Source organism: Strongylocentrotus purpuratus, unplaced genomic scaffold (assembly GCF_000002235.5).
Source record: "Strongylocentrotus purpuratus isolate Spur 01 unplaced genomic scaffold, Spur_5.0 spur5_contig_840, whole genome shotgun sequence".
In the NCBI taxonomy this organism is placed as follows: Eukaryota; Metazoa; Echinodermata; class Echinoidea; order Camarodonta; family Strongylocentrotidae; genus Strongylocentrotus; species Strongylocentrotus purpuratus.
The window spans coordinates 1,578,960-1,596,618 of NW_022145547.1; the positions used below are offsets into that span (position 1 = coordinate 1,578,960).

General features: G+C 37.3%; 1 protein-coding gene across 2 annotated transcripts in view; it reads right to left on the reverse strand.

Moving 5' to 3' along the window:
• LOC115925203 (rapamycin-insensitive companion of mTOR-like) overlaps positions 1–17,659 on the reverse strand; it is a 61,288-nt gene that overhangs the window by 18,483 nt on the left and 25,146 nt on the right. For both annotated transcript variants that reach the window (XM_030988765.1, XM_030988762.1), the window contains exons 7-12: positions 11,327–11,496; positions 10,774–10,841; positions 8,745–8,809; positions 2,416–2,498; positions 1,517–1,604; positions 351–508 (exon numbers count right to left, since the gene is read on the reverse strand). In XM_030988765.1, the coding sequence (XP_030844625.1) occupies positions 351–508; positions 1,517–1,604; positions 2,416–2,498; positions 8,745–8,809; positions 10,774–10,841; positions 11,327–11,496 (632 nt within the window). The remainder of the gene's footprint in view (positions 1–350; positions 509–1,516; positions 1,605–2,415; positions 2,499–8,744; positions 8,810–10,773; positions 10,842–11,326; positions 11,497–17,659) is intronic.

The following is a 17,659-nucleotide window of genomic DNA, read 5'->3' on the forward strand; positions in this document are numbered from 1 at the left end:
TAAATCTATGCAGTTGTTACTGAAGTAATCAAAATTGATGCTATGAAATAAACTGAAATTGATGCAATCAAATTTATTGCACTGGAAACATGAAACAATAATAATAATAATAATATTCAGTTTTTATATAGCGCTTACATACATCTCGGACGTCTCTAAGCGCTTAACAGACATATTATTACCCCGGTCATTGGATTCAGTGCTTGCCCGCACACACTGTGTTTGCACAATCTCCTCTCCCTGGGGAGCATTCCAGCCAGGCGTTACTTGACGCACAAAAATGCAATACAAAATAATACAGTTTAATACAATTATAATTGAAATCCACTTAGTAAAGGATTGTGTCTTACCTCTAAGAGACCAGCATTGATAAAGGCAAGGAGGAGCAGGGCTAAGTGGTTCTCTGTCAGGTTTGGTCTCGTGATGGCCCTGTTAGGAAGCAGGTCCAATGCTTCAGCAACAACAAAGCCTTCCGTCAGGTTCCACGAAGTCTTCATTTGGCAAGAATCTGGAAAGATTTCATTGAAATTACATCAGGGGGGTGTTTCACAAAGATCCTAAGTTGAACTTATCTCTAAGTTGGACTTCACAATTATGGAAAGTTGTTAACATCTATGAAAATATTTTGTAAAAGATATTTTAAAAGGCATCAAATGTTGATTCAAATCATTCATATTTTCTGTTATCAAGGAGATTTCATGTTCTTGATGTGAAATTGATGAAAAGTCTAAAATACTTTAATTTTTGCTTTTAAATATTTTATTTTAAGGCTACAAATGGCTCTCCATAATTTTTAAGTCCAACTTAGAGTTAAGTTTGACTTATAATCTTTGTGAAACACCCCCCTGGGCCCCGTCTTACAAAGAGTTGTGGTTAATCCAAATCAATGAGCAAGTCCTCCAACCAATCGCGAGTTTGTCATCTCCTATCTCTCATGTACATAGTTGTGATTGATATCAATCGTAAAAAGTTGCAATTGATATCAACTCTTTATAAGATGGGGCCCTGTTGTCATAGCTGATTTTAATTTCTGACACAGTGAAACAAATTCAAAGAACAGTGAAATGAGAAGACAAAATATCAAGACTTCTACAGGTATCTTGATAAGTACAATCACATGTGTCACTTGTTTGGAAGAACAATTTATTAAAAAAACATTGACAACTTGCAAGTTTGCATTATCCCATTTGCCAGTTTGGTCGCCGATTGTTTTCATACTGAATGGCAAACCATTCAAAACTTTTCATAGCATTCAATGCTAATATCCAATTTTTATTCATATATTTTTTTCTTAGCCTAAAACTAAAGTCAAAAGTTTTAATTTCTTGCAGATTTTTCTCCCTAGAATACCATTTTCAAAAGGCATGTATTGTTTATCTAGAAAACAACTTGACAAAAATTAAAACAAAATACAAATATGGAATTCACCAAAAATATGCTTGTTACTCTTTACCAAGCCACAATATCCAAATAGAAGAACATTTTAGAGTCCACATATAAAAGAGAGAGGTGTTACCTATACTCTGTAGAGCTGTGGAGAAATTATCAGTCCATTCTGCGATCGGTAGGTAGAAGATATCATACAACACTTCCAAGAGGTATCGCTAAAAACAAAATAATACAGTACCATGGTTACATATACATGCAGCTGCATTGAAAGTGATATGTTCATGTTCGTATATGTATGGGGAGATACTGTTGAAAGCAAATTTGTATAAAATCATATCTTTCACGATGCTGTATATAACTTGCTATAATGAAGCATGGAAGTTGTAATGGCATCATCATTTTATTGTTTAACCAAGAACAAACAAAACAAAAATAATGCTTTGGTGAGTCTATTTTTCAATGAGTTAATGTTACTTTGGGTTTTGAAAAAAATAAAAATACTGGGAGATAAACAATTTAAAGGAGGCGTGAGGTCCAGCGATTCGAAACAAAGTCGATGCGCTGGTGCCCTTTGGTAAGGCAGTTATTCTTATTAGCAAGAGGACTTTAAGCGGTAGGTCTCTATTTCCTTACTTTCAGACATACACGTAACAGTCAGGTAAAATAAACAAACACATTGCTTTGAGGGAGTTCCTCTTGAAATGCAGTCTCATGAATAGAGCCTGATATCAAAGTTAATCTATTAACTTATTTCCCTTCTTCACTGATACATATCAGGGTCAGTGACACAAAGACGTAACTCCATTTTGAGAAAAAGAGGTTTATGTGTCACTGAGCACTTGGGCCTTAAGGAGTTAAGTCTATGTTTCACTAGCCATTGAGTTCAATGGGGTGTTGGGTGGAGTTAAGTCTTTATGTTTCCTGGAAAGTCCACATTTTTCTGAACATTTTGATATCAAATACTCATTTTGGCAAAATATGGAGTTACGTCTTTGTGTCACTGAACCCTCGATGTAAAGTACTTACTCTGTTTTCATCATTATGTACACACAGGATAGCAAGCAAGGATTGTAACCCAGTGGCATCAGATCGGCACAGACGTATCATACCTAGAACAAAAACAATAAAAACAACAGCAATTAGTTTGAAATTTGTTCCAAAAGAAAGAAATTATGAAGTAAATCATGCTTTACTGCCTATCTGTATTGGAGGGACCAGTTGCCTAGAGAATAATTTTTGTTTCCCTTGTGTTTCTTGTTGTAACTATACAACAACCATTTTTCTCAGAATCATTTCACAAAGCCGTTTTTCAATGACAAATGTCAAAAATCAGTGACAAATCTGCTGATAACCAATCAGAAGCAATGATTTCACTAGCTTATAACAAAAACTGTCATTTGTTATTGATGACAAGTTTTGTGAAACACCCCAAGGTCTCCACTACATAAAGGTTGGACTGTTTTTTTCAATGTCTCTTTACCATGATATATTAGTATCATAATGCAAAATGAGGTAATACTGATTTCATTTCCATTTGTCATTTATTTATTTCCCCGTCAAGATAAAAACAACAAGGATATATTCTGTGTATCAAAAATGTATATGTCCCACCATTATCCCTATAGTATAAGTTCAAAATGTACACGTATCATCTTTTCAAAACATGGTTTCATCAGAAAGGAACAAGTATTGACAAAATACATCCTACTGATTCAAATTCAATTGAAATTCATTTCAAAGTACACTTTAACACGTGTAACGAGTCATAAATATATACAAGAATTTATATCATAACAGTATAATATGTAACCACAAGCTTGGCATGTCCCCAGTAAACTGTTTTCTGTTCTATATACTGTACATTTTCATCAGAGTGGCGTGCCAAACATGCCAACACTGTCAAATACATGCATGACTCCTTTAATTGTTTACAGGAGCTTTTTAAGGTTTTTCTGAGTTTCACTATAAATTAGATATACGGTATCTCTTTCTCTTTCTCTCTCTCTCTCTCTCTCTACCTGTCTGTACTGTCTGTCTCTCTGTTTCTCTCTCTCTCTCTCTATTTTTGCAGGGGAGGGGGAGGGGGTGATGCATCAATTTAATGTCTATTCTTCCTGTAATTTCTCCAACACCTTTTGTCTCAGCTTCCTACAACTATATCACTCTCAATTAACATATTTTGCCCCTCTTGACCTCTTTATAGATCATGGTATTCTTAAATTTATACTACTACTACTAGTGTAAACTGGATACCCATATCATGGCAAGCTGACCAATACTAACTACTATGCTGGTGATGGATGCCAACATGTGAAGCAGACTGGCCTTGTTGTCATAGTGAATCATATCATACAGAGGATGTTTTTAACTTAGCGTGATCAAGGGCAGTGCAGCGTAATGCTTCTGCATGGTCATCATAGGATATGGATGTGTTCACACTATTCAGAGGTACAGGCTACTTTATAATTTAGAGTAATCAAGGGCAGTGCAGGTATAATGCCGCTGCATGTTCATTATACTATATGGGTGTGTTAACACTCTTCAGAGTTAATAGACTTATGTTCAACTTAGCATGATCAAGGGCAGTGTAGCATAATACTATTTAATACATAGTCATCTATCTATTTGGGCGAGTTCACACTACTCAGAGGTATAGGCTAATTTATAATTTAGCGTGATCAAGGGCAGTGTGGCGTAATGATCCTGCATGGTCATCATGCTATACAAGCATGTTCACACTATTCAGAGGTATAGGGATATAGGCTAATGCATAATTTAGATTGATCAGGGGCATTGCAGCATTATGCACTTCAAGGCCACCACTCTACATGGGTTCGTTTACACTATTCAGAGATATAGGCTAATTCTATCTTAAAGAAAGACAAGTGTCTTCTACATTAAGAATACTCTTGGCAATTTGCTTCCAAATTTCATTGCTGACTCTTAACACCATATAGGCCTACATACATGTATAAGTTAAATCATGCATAAATCTTGCACAAGCCGCAAATATTCTTATAAGTACATGTAATGCATATCAGCACTCCCAGCTAATATTTGATTTGGAACCTTGTACAATTAATTCTTTATGAAAAGGCTGAACAGGATAAAGAAGAAGCAAACAAAATGTTTTCAATGAAGAAGAGATAGAGAGATAAAAATAAACACACGTACACACTGTAGATATAAATAAACATACCGGTACCTATATAATTATATATCAAATAAACCAGGAGATATGAAAGAGGATACAGACCCTGAGAAACTAAATATAGAATACATGTACATGTGAGATTTGACCGATAACGAGGTTAATGTCCATGTTTTAATTGCCCCAGTGCCTTAGAAGGTGAATGTTATGCATTATTCAGTGATTACAGTGTGTGTTGTTTTAAAGTTTAGCTTGGATTCTATTGCACTATACTTCGTACAAGGTACATACCGGTATATAAATGCATGCAACATATCAGTGGCCAATTCAAATCTGAAACTTCTTCTATAGGGACTCTTTAATGTTTTAAAATATAAGTTTAAAACAAATATCAGTCCAAAAGGTTAATGGGTGGTGACAACAGTATGAAATTCTTTTGAATATATCCTCTTGTCAATAATACAGTTTTATAGATTAAATTTGTAACTGACATATGAAAAAAAATCCTATTATTCATATTGAAAACTAAAATTTAAATTTTCCTTCCTTATTTCCTTGTTTGTCTTTAAATTAATTTTCTAATAGCCCACTGCATTCATATAAAATCTGAAAGTTAAATAGAACGTTTACTTTAAAAAAAACCTAGGCCCTGTTTCATCAAACTTGTTTTGAATAACAAATGTTAACTCCTATGACAAAATTGCTCTCAGCCAATCAAATGACACAATTTCAGTAGCTTAGAACCGTTATTGTAACTTGTTATTAATATCAAGTTTTTATTGAAAAAGGGCCCTGCAGTCTGTTGTGAGCAAAGGTCAAACAAAGATTCTGGTTTTACTAAACATCCATAATCACATTAAAAAGCGAAATAGAAACTTTAATTTCAGTGAGACCTTTGTGTATTCGTACAAGTATTGAACCATGAGAGATGAAATCCAACCCGTTGCTTGCGGCATGTGCCGTGTCTTTTCTTAGAACAGCTGTTACTGACACTGGCCAACAGTGAATGAATGACACATTATATGACCAGCTTATTTTAGAAATGCCGTCGAAGGCTGTTCTATTCTTGGCCGAACACGGGGTCTGTTTTAGAGTGACTCTTATTACTCATGCATTACATCACATGAACATGGCTTTAATACATGTGATCTAATTTTTGAACATTTATCTTTGAACCTTAATATCTATCAGCCCTTGGAGACACCTATATTTAGCTTGCCACTTTACAACATATTTTTATCATTAGTCAATGTTGTTATCTAAACATAAATTTCTCTCTATTTAATAAAGATAATCTTTTTTTTTTTTTTACTTCGTGTCTCCTAAGCTGCAATTTTGAAGATGAAAAAAAAGGTTAGAAAGTATTCATAACGTTTCTGGTTTATCTGCATGCTAATACATGAGCATGTAGATCTTTGATATGATGTACTTTACATCCATCCAGCCAATTTATAACATTAATCTACATATGCCATTCTCCACCCAGGTGTGAAATGAGTACCGTTAGGAAGGAATCCCTTGAATGCTGTGAGCTCCGAAATCTTTTCACTCTTTCAAACAGAAACAATCATTGATGGGGTGACTGTCAATATTGCACAAAGACGGAACAACCAGCGTATTACATAACACAATGGCAGGAGGCAGTGTGGCGCGATTGGATCGTTGTCTGGCTCTCATGATTTTCGTCATGCACTTGTGCTCAAAATGAGGAGACAAAAATGCAAAAATGATTGTCGCTGCATTTTGTGTAACTGTAAGCACGCCCCTCCCCTCTGTTCTCGATGCAGGATCGGGTTCAGGGGAAAACACTGTTCCTGGAACAGAACTGTTACTGGATGCCTCATGAGTAGGAGAGTCATGTTAATACACTACACTACTGGCAAAGAGTAGGGTGTAAACCTGGTGTTTAGTGTGCCTACATAGACAACTGGTTATCTTCCTACATGTACAGATCTTTGTCATAGGCTGCATAGCCCTTTGAAGATTAACAGAAGAATAAGAACCCTACAGACAGTATTGTGTCATAGTGAGTGGAACAGAGTGAACGGGAGGGGGGGGGGGTTGACTGGAGAGACGGGAGGGGGCTCGCTGGCAAAGGATGGCGCCCTAGATTAATCATTTCCTTAAATGCTCAGGAAACTATCACTCTGCCTGGCTACTTGAAAACAACCCAATGACACTGACTCACACCAAAAACAAACAAACAAATTAAAGGGATATCCCCCTTTAGAGAACCGCACTCAACAAGGCTTACAGGTACAAGCTTGATTCCTTAGATTAATGTCCCTTTTCCATCATGTTCTACCATAGTTTTCCAGCAGAAAGGCCTTTGATAAAGAGTACATACATGTATTAAGGTACACCTTTAAATGTCTCTTTTAATCAAGGGCCCTTTTTATAGGGAAAACATTCTCATCAATGACAAAATTTGAGCCCCCCCCCCCCCGATCTAACCATACATGAGTTACTTGAGAACCCCCTTTTGTACTTGTTAAAGATTTTAGAGGTGTTCACACTTGTACAAGCATTGCTTTTTAGTGGACCCCTCTGTTTTAAATGCTTATAATTGATTTGTAATGTTTTGTTGGAAACATGAATAAATTGAAATTGAAATTGAAACATAATAATACCTCAGGTAAATACAATAATGTGTTTCCTTGTTGCTTATTAGGGATCTAAAAAGAATATATTACCTATTACGTGTGCCCCTCCCTCCCCATCCAGGATATAATCCAGGACATCCTAGATATAAGAATCATTATGTAAATCCTGCAAGTCAAGTACTTTTGCTTTGATGTTCAGAAGAAGGATTGCTCCATTTTTAGCTCCATGCACTCTAAGCAGCCTTGCTATCTACTATTTTTCCTTTTCTTTTTGAAATTGTAGACAAACTGAACATTACAGGAAGGATACTTTCCAATCCTTTCCACGCTAGTCACATGCAACATGAGGAAGTATGGTCACAAGACTGCAACCATGCTTTATTGACAACATCATTGTGCATAGCAACCGTCTCCACTAAGCTTTGTCGGACGGAGCGGTGGAAAGGAAACGTGGCCAGGTTGCGTCACCAGGCCTCATCACAAGACGCACATCACAAGACAAGACGTGGGATATGAATAGAACACCACAAACTCGTCTGCTCAGAGCAAGAAAGGCATTAACTCATCCCATTTAAAACGGGATATAATGCCTTACGGCTCCAAACAGATGAAGCAAAAACGATAAGACTATCCCATCATTATTAGCCTCTTCTTCTATCTTATTGCATAATAAGTTACATTGTAATGTATGCATATTTCTCTCCCCCTCCAGGTCTTTCTCCACCTTTCTCTCCCTCTCCTCCCCTTTAGTATTTTGCATGTCTTTCTTTATTTTGTCTCCACCTACATGTACAATCCCCCTCTCTTTCTCTCTCTCCCTCTTACCCCTCTCTCTCTCTCATTCTCTCTCTCTCTCTCTCTGCAAAGATTTAATCCATTCATAGCGATGATTACTAATCATGTGTGCTGTTACTAATGAGATTCCCTATGACTATATGACCTTGCCTATAATTATACACAGCTACTGGTATTGGGTTAAGATTAAACATAATCCTTGCAAGTGAGAGCACACTAGATAGGCAAGTGTTAAACTTTATAACATTTGAAATCCATGAATGAAAACATTCAGCTTTCTTTCTCTATAGTATTAATCCACCATATCGTTTGCCCCAATCCCCCTTTCCAAACTTTCTTTACAATTAGCCAGCCTTTGTGCATGAGGTAATAATGAAAATACAATATCTAATTGTTTGTATTTATGGATCTTTTAAAGGTCCCTGTCTACCTAATATGCTTGCTAAATTCTACATGCATTGTTCATACAGTAGTCTCCTGCATTATGAAATTCTTATCAGTGAGTGGAAAAATTAAAGTCAACTAGAAAAGGAAGAGCTGACCAATTTATTCCCAAGTATTAACCATCCGTTCACCCTTTCGTTACCATCAAGGTTTTATACTTGTATCACAGATCGAGTCCATTAATCTTCACATTGTTATTAATCTTGATACAGAGTTCCATGATATAAAACTCTACAACTTGACATCAATCTATGTGCATGAACCAGATTTGAATTTTAATAAGAGTTGCCAATTTGAGTGATTATAACCTTCTGCTGAAGTGAAAGGGTTCATAAGATGGAGGATTGAGTGAGTGTACTTACCAGGCCATGATCTTAGCAGAGTCACGATAGCCATCCTGCTAGCTTGATATAAACCCTCTTTCTCACTACAAAGGCAAAACAGATAGAAATAACAAAAAATTTACAAAGATATTTAATTGTTTTGTCTAATAAAATTTGTAAGAAACTATTATTGATTATGTGAACAATTAAACTACATGGCAGTCACATCACAGAAATCAAAAGGTGAACATTAAAATAAAACAGAAGACACAGAATGTCATACAGAGAGACATGCTCAGGTGTATATAAAAAAAAACAGACAGACAGAGACACAGAAAAAAGAGAATGAGGGAAGGAGGGAGAGACGGAGAGAAAGAGAGACGAGCTGAGTTAGAGGGGAAGAAAAAGAGAAAAAGAGACAGAAGGGGGTGGGAAGACAGAGAGAAAGATAGAGGGAATGAGAGAGATTGAGTGGGTGGAAATGTTTACAATTTTCTTTGATAAATGGGATTGTGCATACATGAAAAAAACACAGCCTTGAAAAGAAAAAAAAAACACAGCAGACATGATATTTCCCCCTTCTAAGCAACCAACCCACTTAATGTTTTTTTCTTTGGTCACCAAATCTGAGATAGGTGTGTATGTTGGCTAAGGACTGCTTGTTATCCCTCAGATCTCATCACTCTTTCATAGCTGCTTCTACCCACACAGAAGGCCTGTTTTCATCAGCTCAAGTTTGCCAAATAACCCGCTATTTTCAGACTCGCGATATTATCCCGAAGCTCGAAATTGCATCTCCACCAGACTGATACGCTCATCACAAACTAGCTCGGGTGGGCGCAAATTAGCCCGCTATCTCCCAAATCACAGGATATTTTGGAAACTAGACCAAAGAATCTCGCTAATTGCAACTGCAGGCTGATGAAAACGCAAATTAGCTAGATAATTTGCGATTGTGATGGTTAAAATAGCGGATTATTCGGCAAAATCGAGCTGATGAGGACAGGCCCAGACAGAGACAATGTGGTTGACATCTCCCACAGGCTTGGCAGCCCTCACAAACTCTCATCAATTATTCAAGGTGTTTAGATGGGGGATTACTTGACAAGTTTGGAAAGGAACGTTGTCGGTTGTCTGTGTTGATATTTTTATATAGTCTGTTCAGACTACAGCAAATTTATACAAAACTTGTACAAAAAGATACGTCATCATAAGGAATCATCGTGTATCGACAAGAGCGTACAGAATAGAAACCATTTCTAAAGAGGTCATATGACATGACAGCTGACCAATCATTAGTGTATACTCTCAATAAGCCCCACCCACTTATGCAAATTTTGTATGACCTGACTTACAGACTAGAACAGAACCCTATTTTACATCTAGTTTTTGTTCGAAATGATGTTCCAACATACATTTCATTACAGGAACTTTTTATAAGACATTCCGACTAGAAAAAGGATGACCACGTATTGCTAAACGATGAATTCTGGTATTGTGAATGTGGGGTGAGTTGTACTGGCTAGGATCAGGTGCAATGCTCCCTTAAATGGAGATGGGTTACAATGCAGCGTCTGATACTTGGTATTCAATATAAACAATAGGGGATACTGCCTCACACCAACAATGTTATGAATTCATCACTCTTAGGAACGAAGATGAACCAATTCCTTATAACTATTCATATGTATTCATATATATTTCTATTGAAATCTTATTCTATTACCGAAACTCAAGACTAACCTTCATAATCTTATTGTTCCATGGTGGAAGAATTGAAGCCAATTTTAATTGAACTCCTTTTCTATTACCTCAAACTGCAGATGAACTAGGCCATTAAAAAAGATGTTGTATTGCCCTGTAGTGCCCAGCCAATTTTTTTTCTCCCTCTTTGGGCTGATTTTTTTCAGTTTGAATGCTTTAATTCCTATTTTTGTTATTCATTAACCCTACATTGTTTTAGATTAGATTTCAAAATTTTGGGGACGATTGCAAAGGGCAATACAACATCTTTTTTTTAAGGCCCTACACTGAGTTTGATTTCTTTCATGAAAGATCGTTATCTTACCTGGCTTGTGATTCTGAGGAGTCGCCCGTATGCCTGTAGTTGAAGTCTGTGAATGGAGCTATCACTTGCTATAAGTTACCAGGAAAATAGAAGTCAGAGAAAGAACGATTGAATCATTATTCTCAAGACAAAAATGATTTACTTCATGTCAGAAAGAAAGAGAGACAGATACCATTTTGGTGAGTCTACAGTATTTAGTAATATTAATTTTCTATAAATAATTTGAGCTTTCCAATGAATAAATAAATGATTGTCAAAACTCAAGCAATTATCATGCTTCTGTAAAGCTTTATATTAAAGAAATGTATCTATTTTTTATTAACCAATATTGATCAGATGTGAACGCAGTCAGACATTTTCTGTTCAACAATTTGCCAAAGATACAGGGTAAGGGTTAGGGATAGGTTTGCAAAAGGTTTATACGTTACATTTAAGATTAGGGTTTTGGGTAAGGGTTTGTATTTCGTCAAGGATTGGAGTGTTGGATATTAACCAAAGAGCAATTGATGCTAGAGCATGTGTCTTAAAACCAATGTGAAAGAGCTACATGTACCTCAAGATCGACTTTGAATCTGATGAATCTTCTGCTTGCTGGGTGGTTGAGCAGATGAAGAACAGTCAACATGACGGCTTCATTCATCCTCAGTAGCTGCATGTCTAAGATGTTACGCACTAGGGCACCGAGTCCTCGAGCATGGGCAAAGGCAGCAGGATTCAACACGGCTACAAGTAAAGTACGGTAAGATGATTAATAATTTATTACAATTTTCTTAATTTCTCTATCTTTTTCGCTCTACATTCCTCTCTCTATCTCTTTATATGTTCTCTTTATTTCTCCCTCCTGCCATATCTTCATTTCTCATTATCTCTCTCTCTCTCTCTTTCTCTCTCTTCCCCTCTCTCATTCTCCCTATCCATTGGTATCTTTCCTCTTCTCCTTTTCTCTTTCTTTCTTCTTTTCTCTTTCTCTCTCTACTTCTCCTTTAAAACTCCATGCATAGTACAATTTGATGGGAACCCAGCGACATTCTATATAAAGCATACACGACACAATTAATTGTCCTCGATTCTAATCAACTTTAGTCACATCATGAAAATACATGAACGACATGAGCACATGCATCTCCTTTGATCACATTGAAACGACCCAGTAGGTAAGACCGATACACTTTTGGATTTAATTGATCCTAATTGGTACACGCTAATCAAACACAGGCACACAGCCATATTTCAGAGACAGTAGGCATGTGCAATGTAATAGCAGGAAGGGCACTTAATTTAACTAATTGCACCACATACTGGTAGCTCTACACTGCAGCAGTTGCAGTCATCATTCAAAACATACCCCAAAGTTCATGCTATAGAGAAGTTTTCTAGTCCTGGGAACACAAATCAAATCTTCATGTACTGTGGGCCTGTCTTTCAACCATTCTTTATGAAAGCAGCTTTCCCTTTACACATGTACATGTACATGCACTAGCTAAAGAATATTTTGGGTTACTAGAAAATTATGAACTGTTTTCCTTTTTGTTAGTATTCTCTTTAAAATTATTTTTTCAACATTTTTTATATTCTTGTATTAGATCTAAATGTACATTGACAGGCTTGCAAAATAACCAAAATAAGTTTAAAAACCAAAATAATTAATCCTCCTACAGATAATCTGTTGGGTGCCAGAAAGGCATTAGATCAGGTACTAAATGAACAAATTCCACTCTATTTTGGCTCTCAAGAAAGGAGATATCAAATATGCTAATTAAATATTATAAAGAAGTCAGATGTCTGTACTATGATAGGCCTTTCTTTCATTGCTAGTATTCATACCATACTGTATTTAATGTAAACCAAGTTTCTCACCATCTTTTTTTTTTAAAGACTAAGCCTGACCGATGCATATGACAGGAAGTCTTTTCCCTTTTTACCCAGCCAGCCCTGATCTGAGGAAGTCTCTTAAAAAAGCCAAATGAGGATAAATTTAGATGTCTCCCCAGCCCCCCCCCCCCTCCCCTCACCCCAACAACCTTCTCTAGGTTGGCTAAATCAGGAAACTTTGAGTGGGTGACCCTTCGTCTGGGATACGACTGTCACCCCAAATGTAGAGGAATATGTATTGCAATGCCTCTTTCTTCAATCTAAACTTGGGTTTCATTTGTGAACTTAAAAAATCTAATAAATTGTGTTTTTTAAGATTATGTAATACTTAGGTTACTGAAATAATGATACTTTGAACTGCCCAATATTTGTATTCACAACACATTCAATTGTATCCAATCTAAAGTTTTTTTCACCACCTTTTAAAGTTATAATAAGACTTGGCCTGACCAATGTGGACAAGAACCTTTCTTAGCATATATCATAGAGAGTGATTCAGGCAAGTTTTTTCATTCAGCCAGCTAGCCAGCTACCCCTAATCTGAGGAAGTCTCTTAAAAATAAACCGGTAAGGATAAATTTAGATGTCTCCCCAACCCACCGCCTCCTCTGGGTCTCCTAAACCAGGAAACTTTGAGTGGGTGACCATTCGTCTGCGATACGATTGTCACCCCAAATGAAGGGGGATATGTAGTGCAGTGCCTCTTTCTTCAATTTAAACTGGGTTTCATTTGTGACCTCTCTTTGGCAATATAGGGAACACAAAGCAATTCATACTTGTACATGTAACATGTATGACTATAACTTTTAAAAAATATTTATGAAAAAAATAATCATAAAGAAGGTAATGACCAAACATACTGCAGGATTATACTTATCATACTAAATGTTGATTAACTGTAGTAAAATAATCACAACCAGAGAACATAATTGTAAGTGAAGTTGTTGTTCTTATAGAATTCAGTCAAAACTGTTTCTTTGTGAAGATGATGATGATGGCACATGAATGACCAAGGAAATAACATATTTGTCCAAGAATGAAAACACATTCAAAATGTACCAAAGTAACAAAAAAAGAAAGAAAAAAAAGAAGTATCATTCACTTTTTATGCAATATCTTTTCCAGGCATAACAATAAGCATAATGACCTTTCACGGTAACCACTATGATACCCCACAAACACATGATATAGAATGATGATGATATAAACACCTACTCACTGACATTTCTTTAATCCTTTTCTTCGTATCATATGCCCACCACTATTTTTGCTTATAAAACACCACCAGTACATTGATGCTGCATCAGTAATTGTCCTGGAAAGTTTATAGTTCAAATTCTAGCTAATTCAAATCGTATGTATAATAACAGCCCTTTTAAATTGCTAAAGTACTTCGAAATTAAAAAAAATCCATCATTACATAATACTGTACTACCTGTCTATAAAATAATACATAGAAAATAAATTAAGACATATTATGCAAGGTTTTATGTACCCATTATAATACAGTTTGCCCACTAAAAATATCTGGTAAACAAAACCCATTTATTATTTCATCTATATGATTCTAATCACTTATCTCGGGTTCTAGTAATCTAATTGCATTTGATTGCACCTGATTTAAATTGATTCTGAAATTGTTTTAATATTACGCAATAGATGTGTTGAATGAACCAGCAAATGTAAAGAATTGAACAAAGGAAAGCTTCCTGGAAGTGACACTGACCCACTCAAATACACAATTCTCATTTGATAATAGGGTCAGAAATACTTTCCTAATGATCCCCATTTGTTCATTCATCAGCTAAAGATATCATATATTTTCTAGCACAATCACTTGGCACATATCATTTATTGCAGGTTTCCCTTCATTGAGTAAGAATATTTCTTTTGACATTAGCAAAACAAGATTACATAATACCCTATACAAACCATGGATCAAAACCCTGCACTGCCACATTACATGGACACTGTATGTGTGATAAAAGACTAGTATGGCAATCCAGTTTATGTTCCTTTAATATTGTTGATCACGGCTAGTAAAGAGGCAATTCCTACAATACTAACCAAGATCAAAACCTTTCACTGCCACATTTAAAATCATACATGGACATTGTACATGTACGTGTGATAAAAGGCTAGTATGGCAATCTATAATAATAATACGCTAAGGCTCCGCGGGGGGCGCGACGTCTCGGCGAGCCTTTGTATTGTATTGTTTTTTAATGAGATCGCCGACCCAAGTTGGTGGGGCTATCTCCTCCTGAACCCTCCCCTCGGGGTACCCGTGCCCGGTGCCATCGTCCGCGGGAGAGTCTACTCTGTGGAATTGGCTATACTCCGCCCGAGGTCCTCCTCCGTGTCGACGTCCAGGGCGAAAACAGACGCGACATGCATAATGCAGGATATGCGTGACGACAGAGATACCTCATGGATATTCAACATGACATCCGTAGACACACGACCGATGACCATCCACTCACATTAAGTTGCGTATTAAATGCACGATGGACAGGGTCGGGATTACCCGAGTAAAGCTTAGAGACCCATTTCCGTCATGAATGCCGCGATTTGTATATAGTTTTCGTGAATGGAGGTATGAAATAAAAGCTTATTTTGTGATTATTACGGCCATGCTAACTAAATTTTGATTATCATTTTCTAAAGGAAAGTTTTCACAAGAAAACCATTGGACTGACAATTCAGTCGCAAGCTGCCTTCAGTCAACACACAGTGCAATGCTGCTGTGTGCGGTGTGTGAGTTGAAATGAGCTTGCAGGAAGCTCCTAACCGGCACCGCGCACCGTAGGCGTCCGACGCCTGCGGCGCCGGTGTTCGAGCTCTGGAGTTACGCTGTAGTGTGTGTGAGTTCACCTGAGCTGAGTCGAAGAGATTTGACACTTTGAAATTGTTATCTGTTGGTTTGCATCATTATTGCCGCGATTTCAATATAGTTTCGTGAATAGATTTACGAAACCTGAGCTTAGAATTAGTAAAAGTATTACTAATGTCTACGTTTTTAAACGACTGTCTGATTTTCTTGTGAAAATTTTACTTTGAAAAATGATTATCGAAATTCATGGTCAGAAATAATCACAATCTAGGGTCTATTATGTTACAGTTCTTGCATCAAATCAATGCATGAAAACTTAGTTATTGAACTAGAAAAATGTTTTTTTTTAAAATAGGCAATTATGAAGTAGGAAGCCTGAAACCTGTCCTGAGCCTACTAAACAAATCTCAACAAAGTGTAGGCCTATCCTTTTATGAATTAATGAAAAAGTAGCCCCAGAAAAAAGAGCCCCCGAAAGTTGGAAAAAGTAGTCCCCGAAAATTTCCCAAAAATTTGAAATGGAGCCCCCGAAATGAAAAACTTAATTTTTTGCCTGCGCTCCCCTCTAGAATCCCGCGGATTTCCGCGGGTACTGAGTTGAGTGTATATATAATATAGGCGTGGGGTCCACGGGTTTAAAGGGCCATAAACCCCCAAAAGCTCGGGGGTTACGTTCTTCAAAGTTGGGGGGGGGGGAGAGATCAGATCGCAGCGAGTTGAGTGTATATATAATATAGGCGTGGGGTCCACGGGTTTCAAGGGGCCATAAACCCCCGAAAGCTCGGGGGTTTTAGGCGTTTAATTAAGGTCAGATGAGCATATTTTTAATACTTTATTTGTGACACTCGGGGTCACTAATTGGCAATACGTAGTGTTGCGTACCAACTACGCTGGCCTACGTTACTAAATGCTGAGGGACGGAAAGGGGTACGCAAGGTGAACGAAAACAATTCAACATGTTTAATTTTTTTCGCGTACTTTCGGCGTAGAAACTTGACGCAGAAAGAACGCCTTTTTACGCAACAGTACGCTACCCTACGCCAGATCGACTAAGCAGTAAAAGCTTTCCACACAGTAAGCAACCATAAGCAAACCTGTACGCCAGCCTACGCATAACCTACGCAGGGACTTTTTTTCCCATTACTACGCAGCCGAATTTCTGCGTAGTGGGTACCCAAAATACGGAACTCTACGCAGTTCCAGTGGCTTAAAGAATAACTACCGGTACAATTGGATCGTTTTTTTATTTTTTTATATAAGGCCAAATTAAAAAAAAAACATGTTTAGCGTCCTGTTTTTTCGAAAAATGGGAAGGAGGAGGCCCTTTTTTTTTTTCTTTCAAAATGGCCGCTCCGTACATTTTTCCTGACATTCGAGCTATTTTTCAAGATGGCGGCCGACTATTTTTTTATTTTTTTTTTAAATCAGGAATACATTTTAGCGGTGCTTTTCATGTTTTTTTTCTTTCAAAAAAAAAAATGGGAGGCGGCCCCAAAAAGGAAGCAGGCGGGGACGCTGTTTTTTTTTCTTTAAAAAAAAAATTCAAAAATAAAAAAAATTCAAAAAAAGAAAAATAGGAGGCGGCCCCCAAAAAGGAAGCGGGCGGGGACGCTAAACATGTATATTTTTGTAATGGCCTGAATGGCAAATAAAGTTCTTGGTGGTTTTAATTTAGACAGTCTCTATGCAGTCTCTATATATGTATTTACACCCCCCCGCCCCCTCTAGAATCCCGCGGATTTCCGCGGGTCCTGCTAGTCTATAATAATAATACGCTAAGGCTCCGCGGGGGGCGCGGCGTCTCGGCGAGCCTTTGTATTCTATTGTTTTTTAATGAGATCGCCGACCGAAGTTGGTGCAGCTATCTCCTCCTGAACCCTCCCCTCGGGGTACCCGTGCCCTGTGCCATCGTCCGCGGGAGAGTCTACTCTGTGGAATTGGCTATACTCCGCCCGAGGTCCTCCTCCGTGTCGACGTCCAGGGCGAAAACAGACGCGATATGCATAATGCAGGATATGCGTGACGACAGAGATACCTCATGGATATTCAACATTACATCCGTAGACACACGACCGATGACTATCCGTATAAAATTGTATACACAAAAATCGGTCGTAAAAGAACTCGAACCATATTCCATACCTTACCTGGCTTACCATGTCGCACGCAAGTACGCCAAAA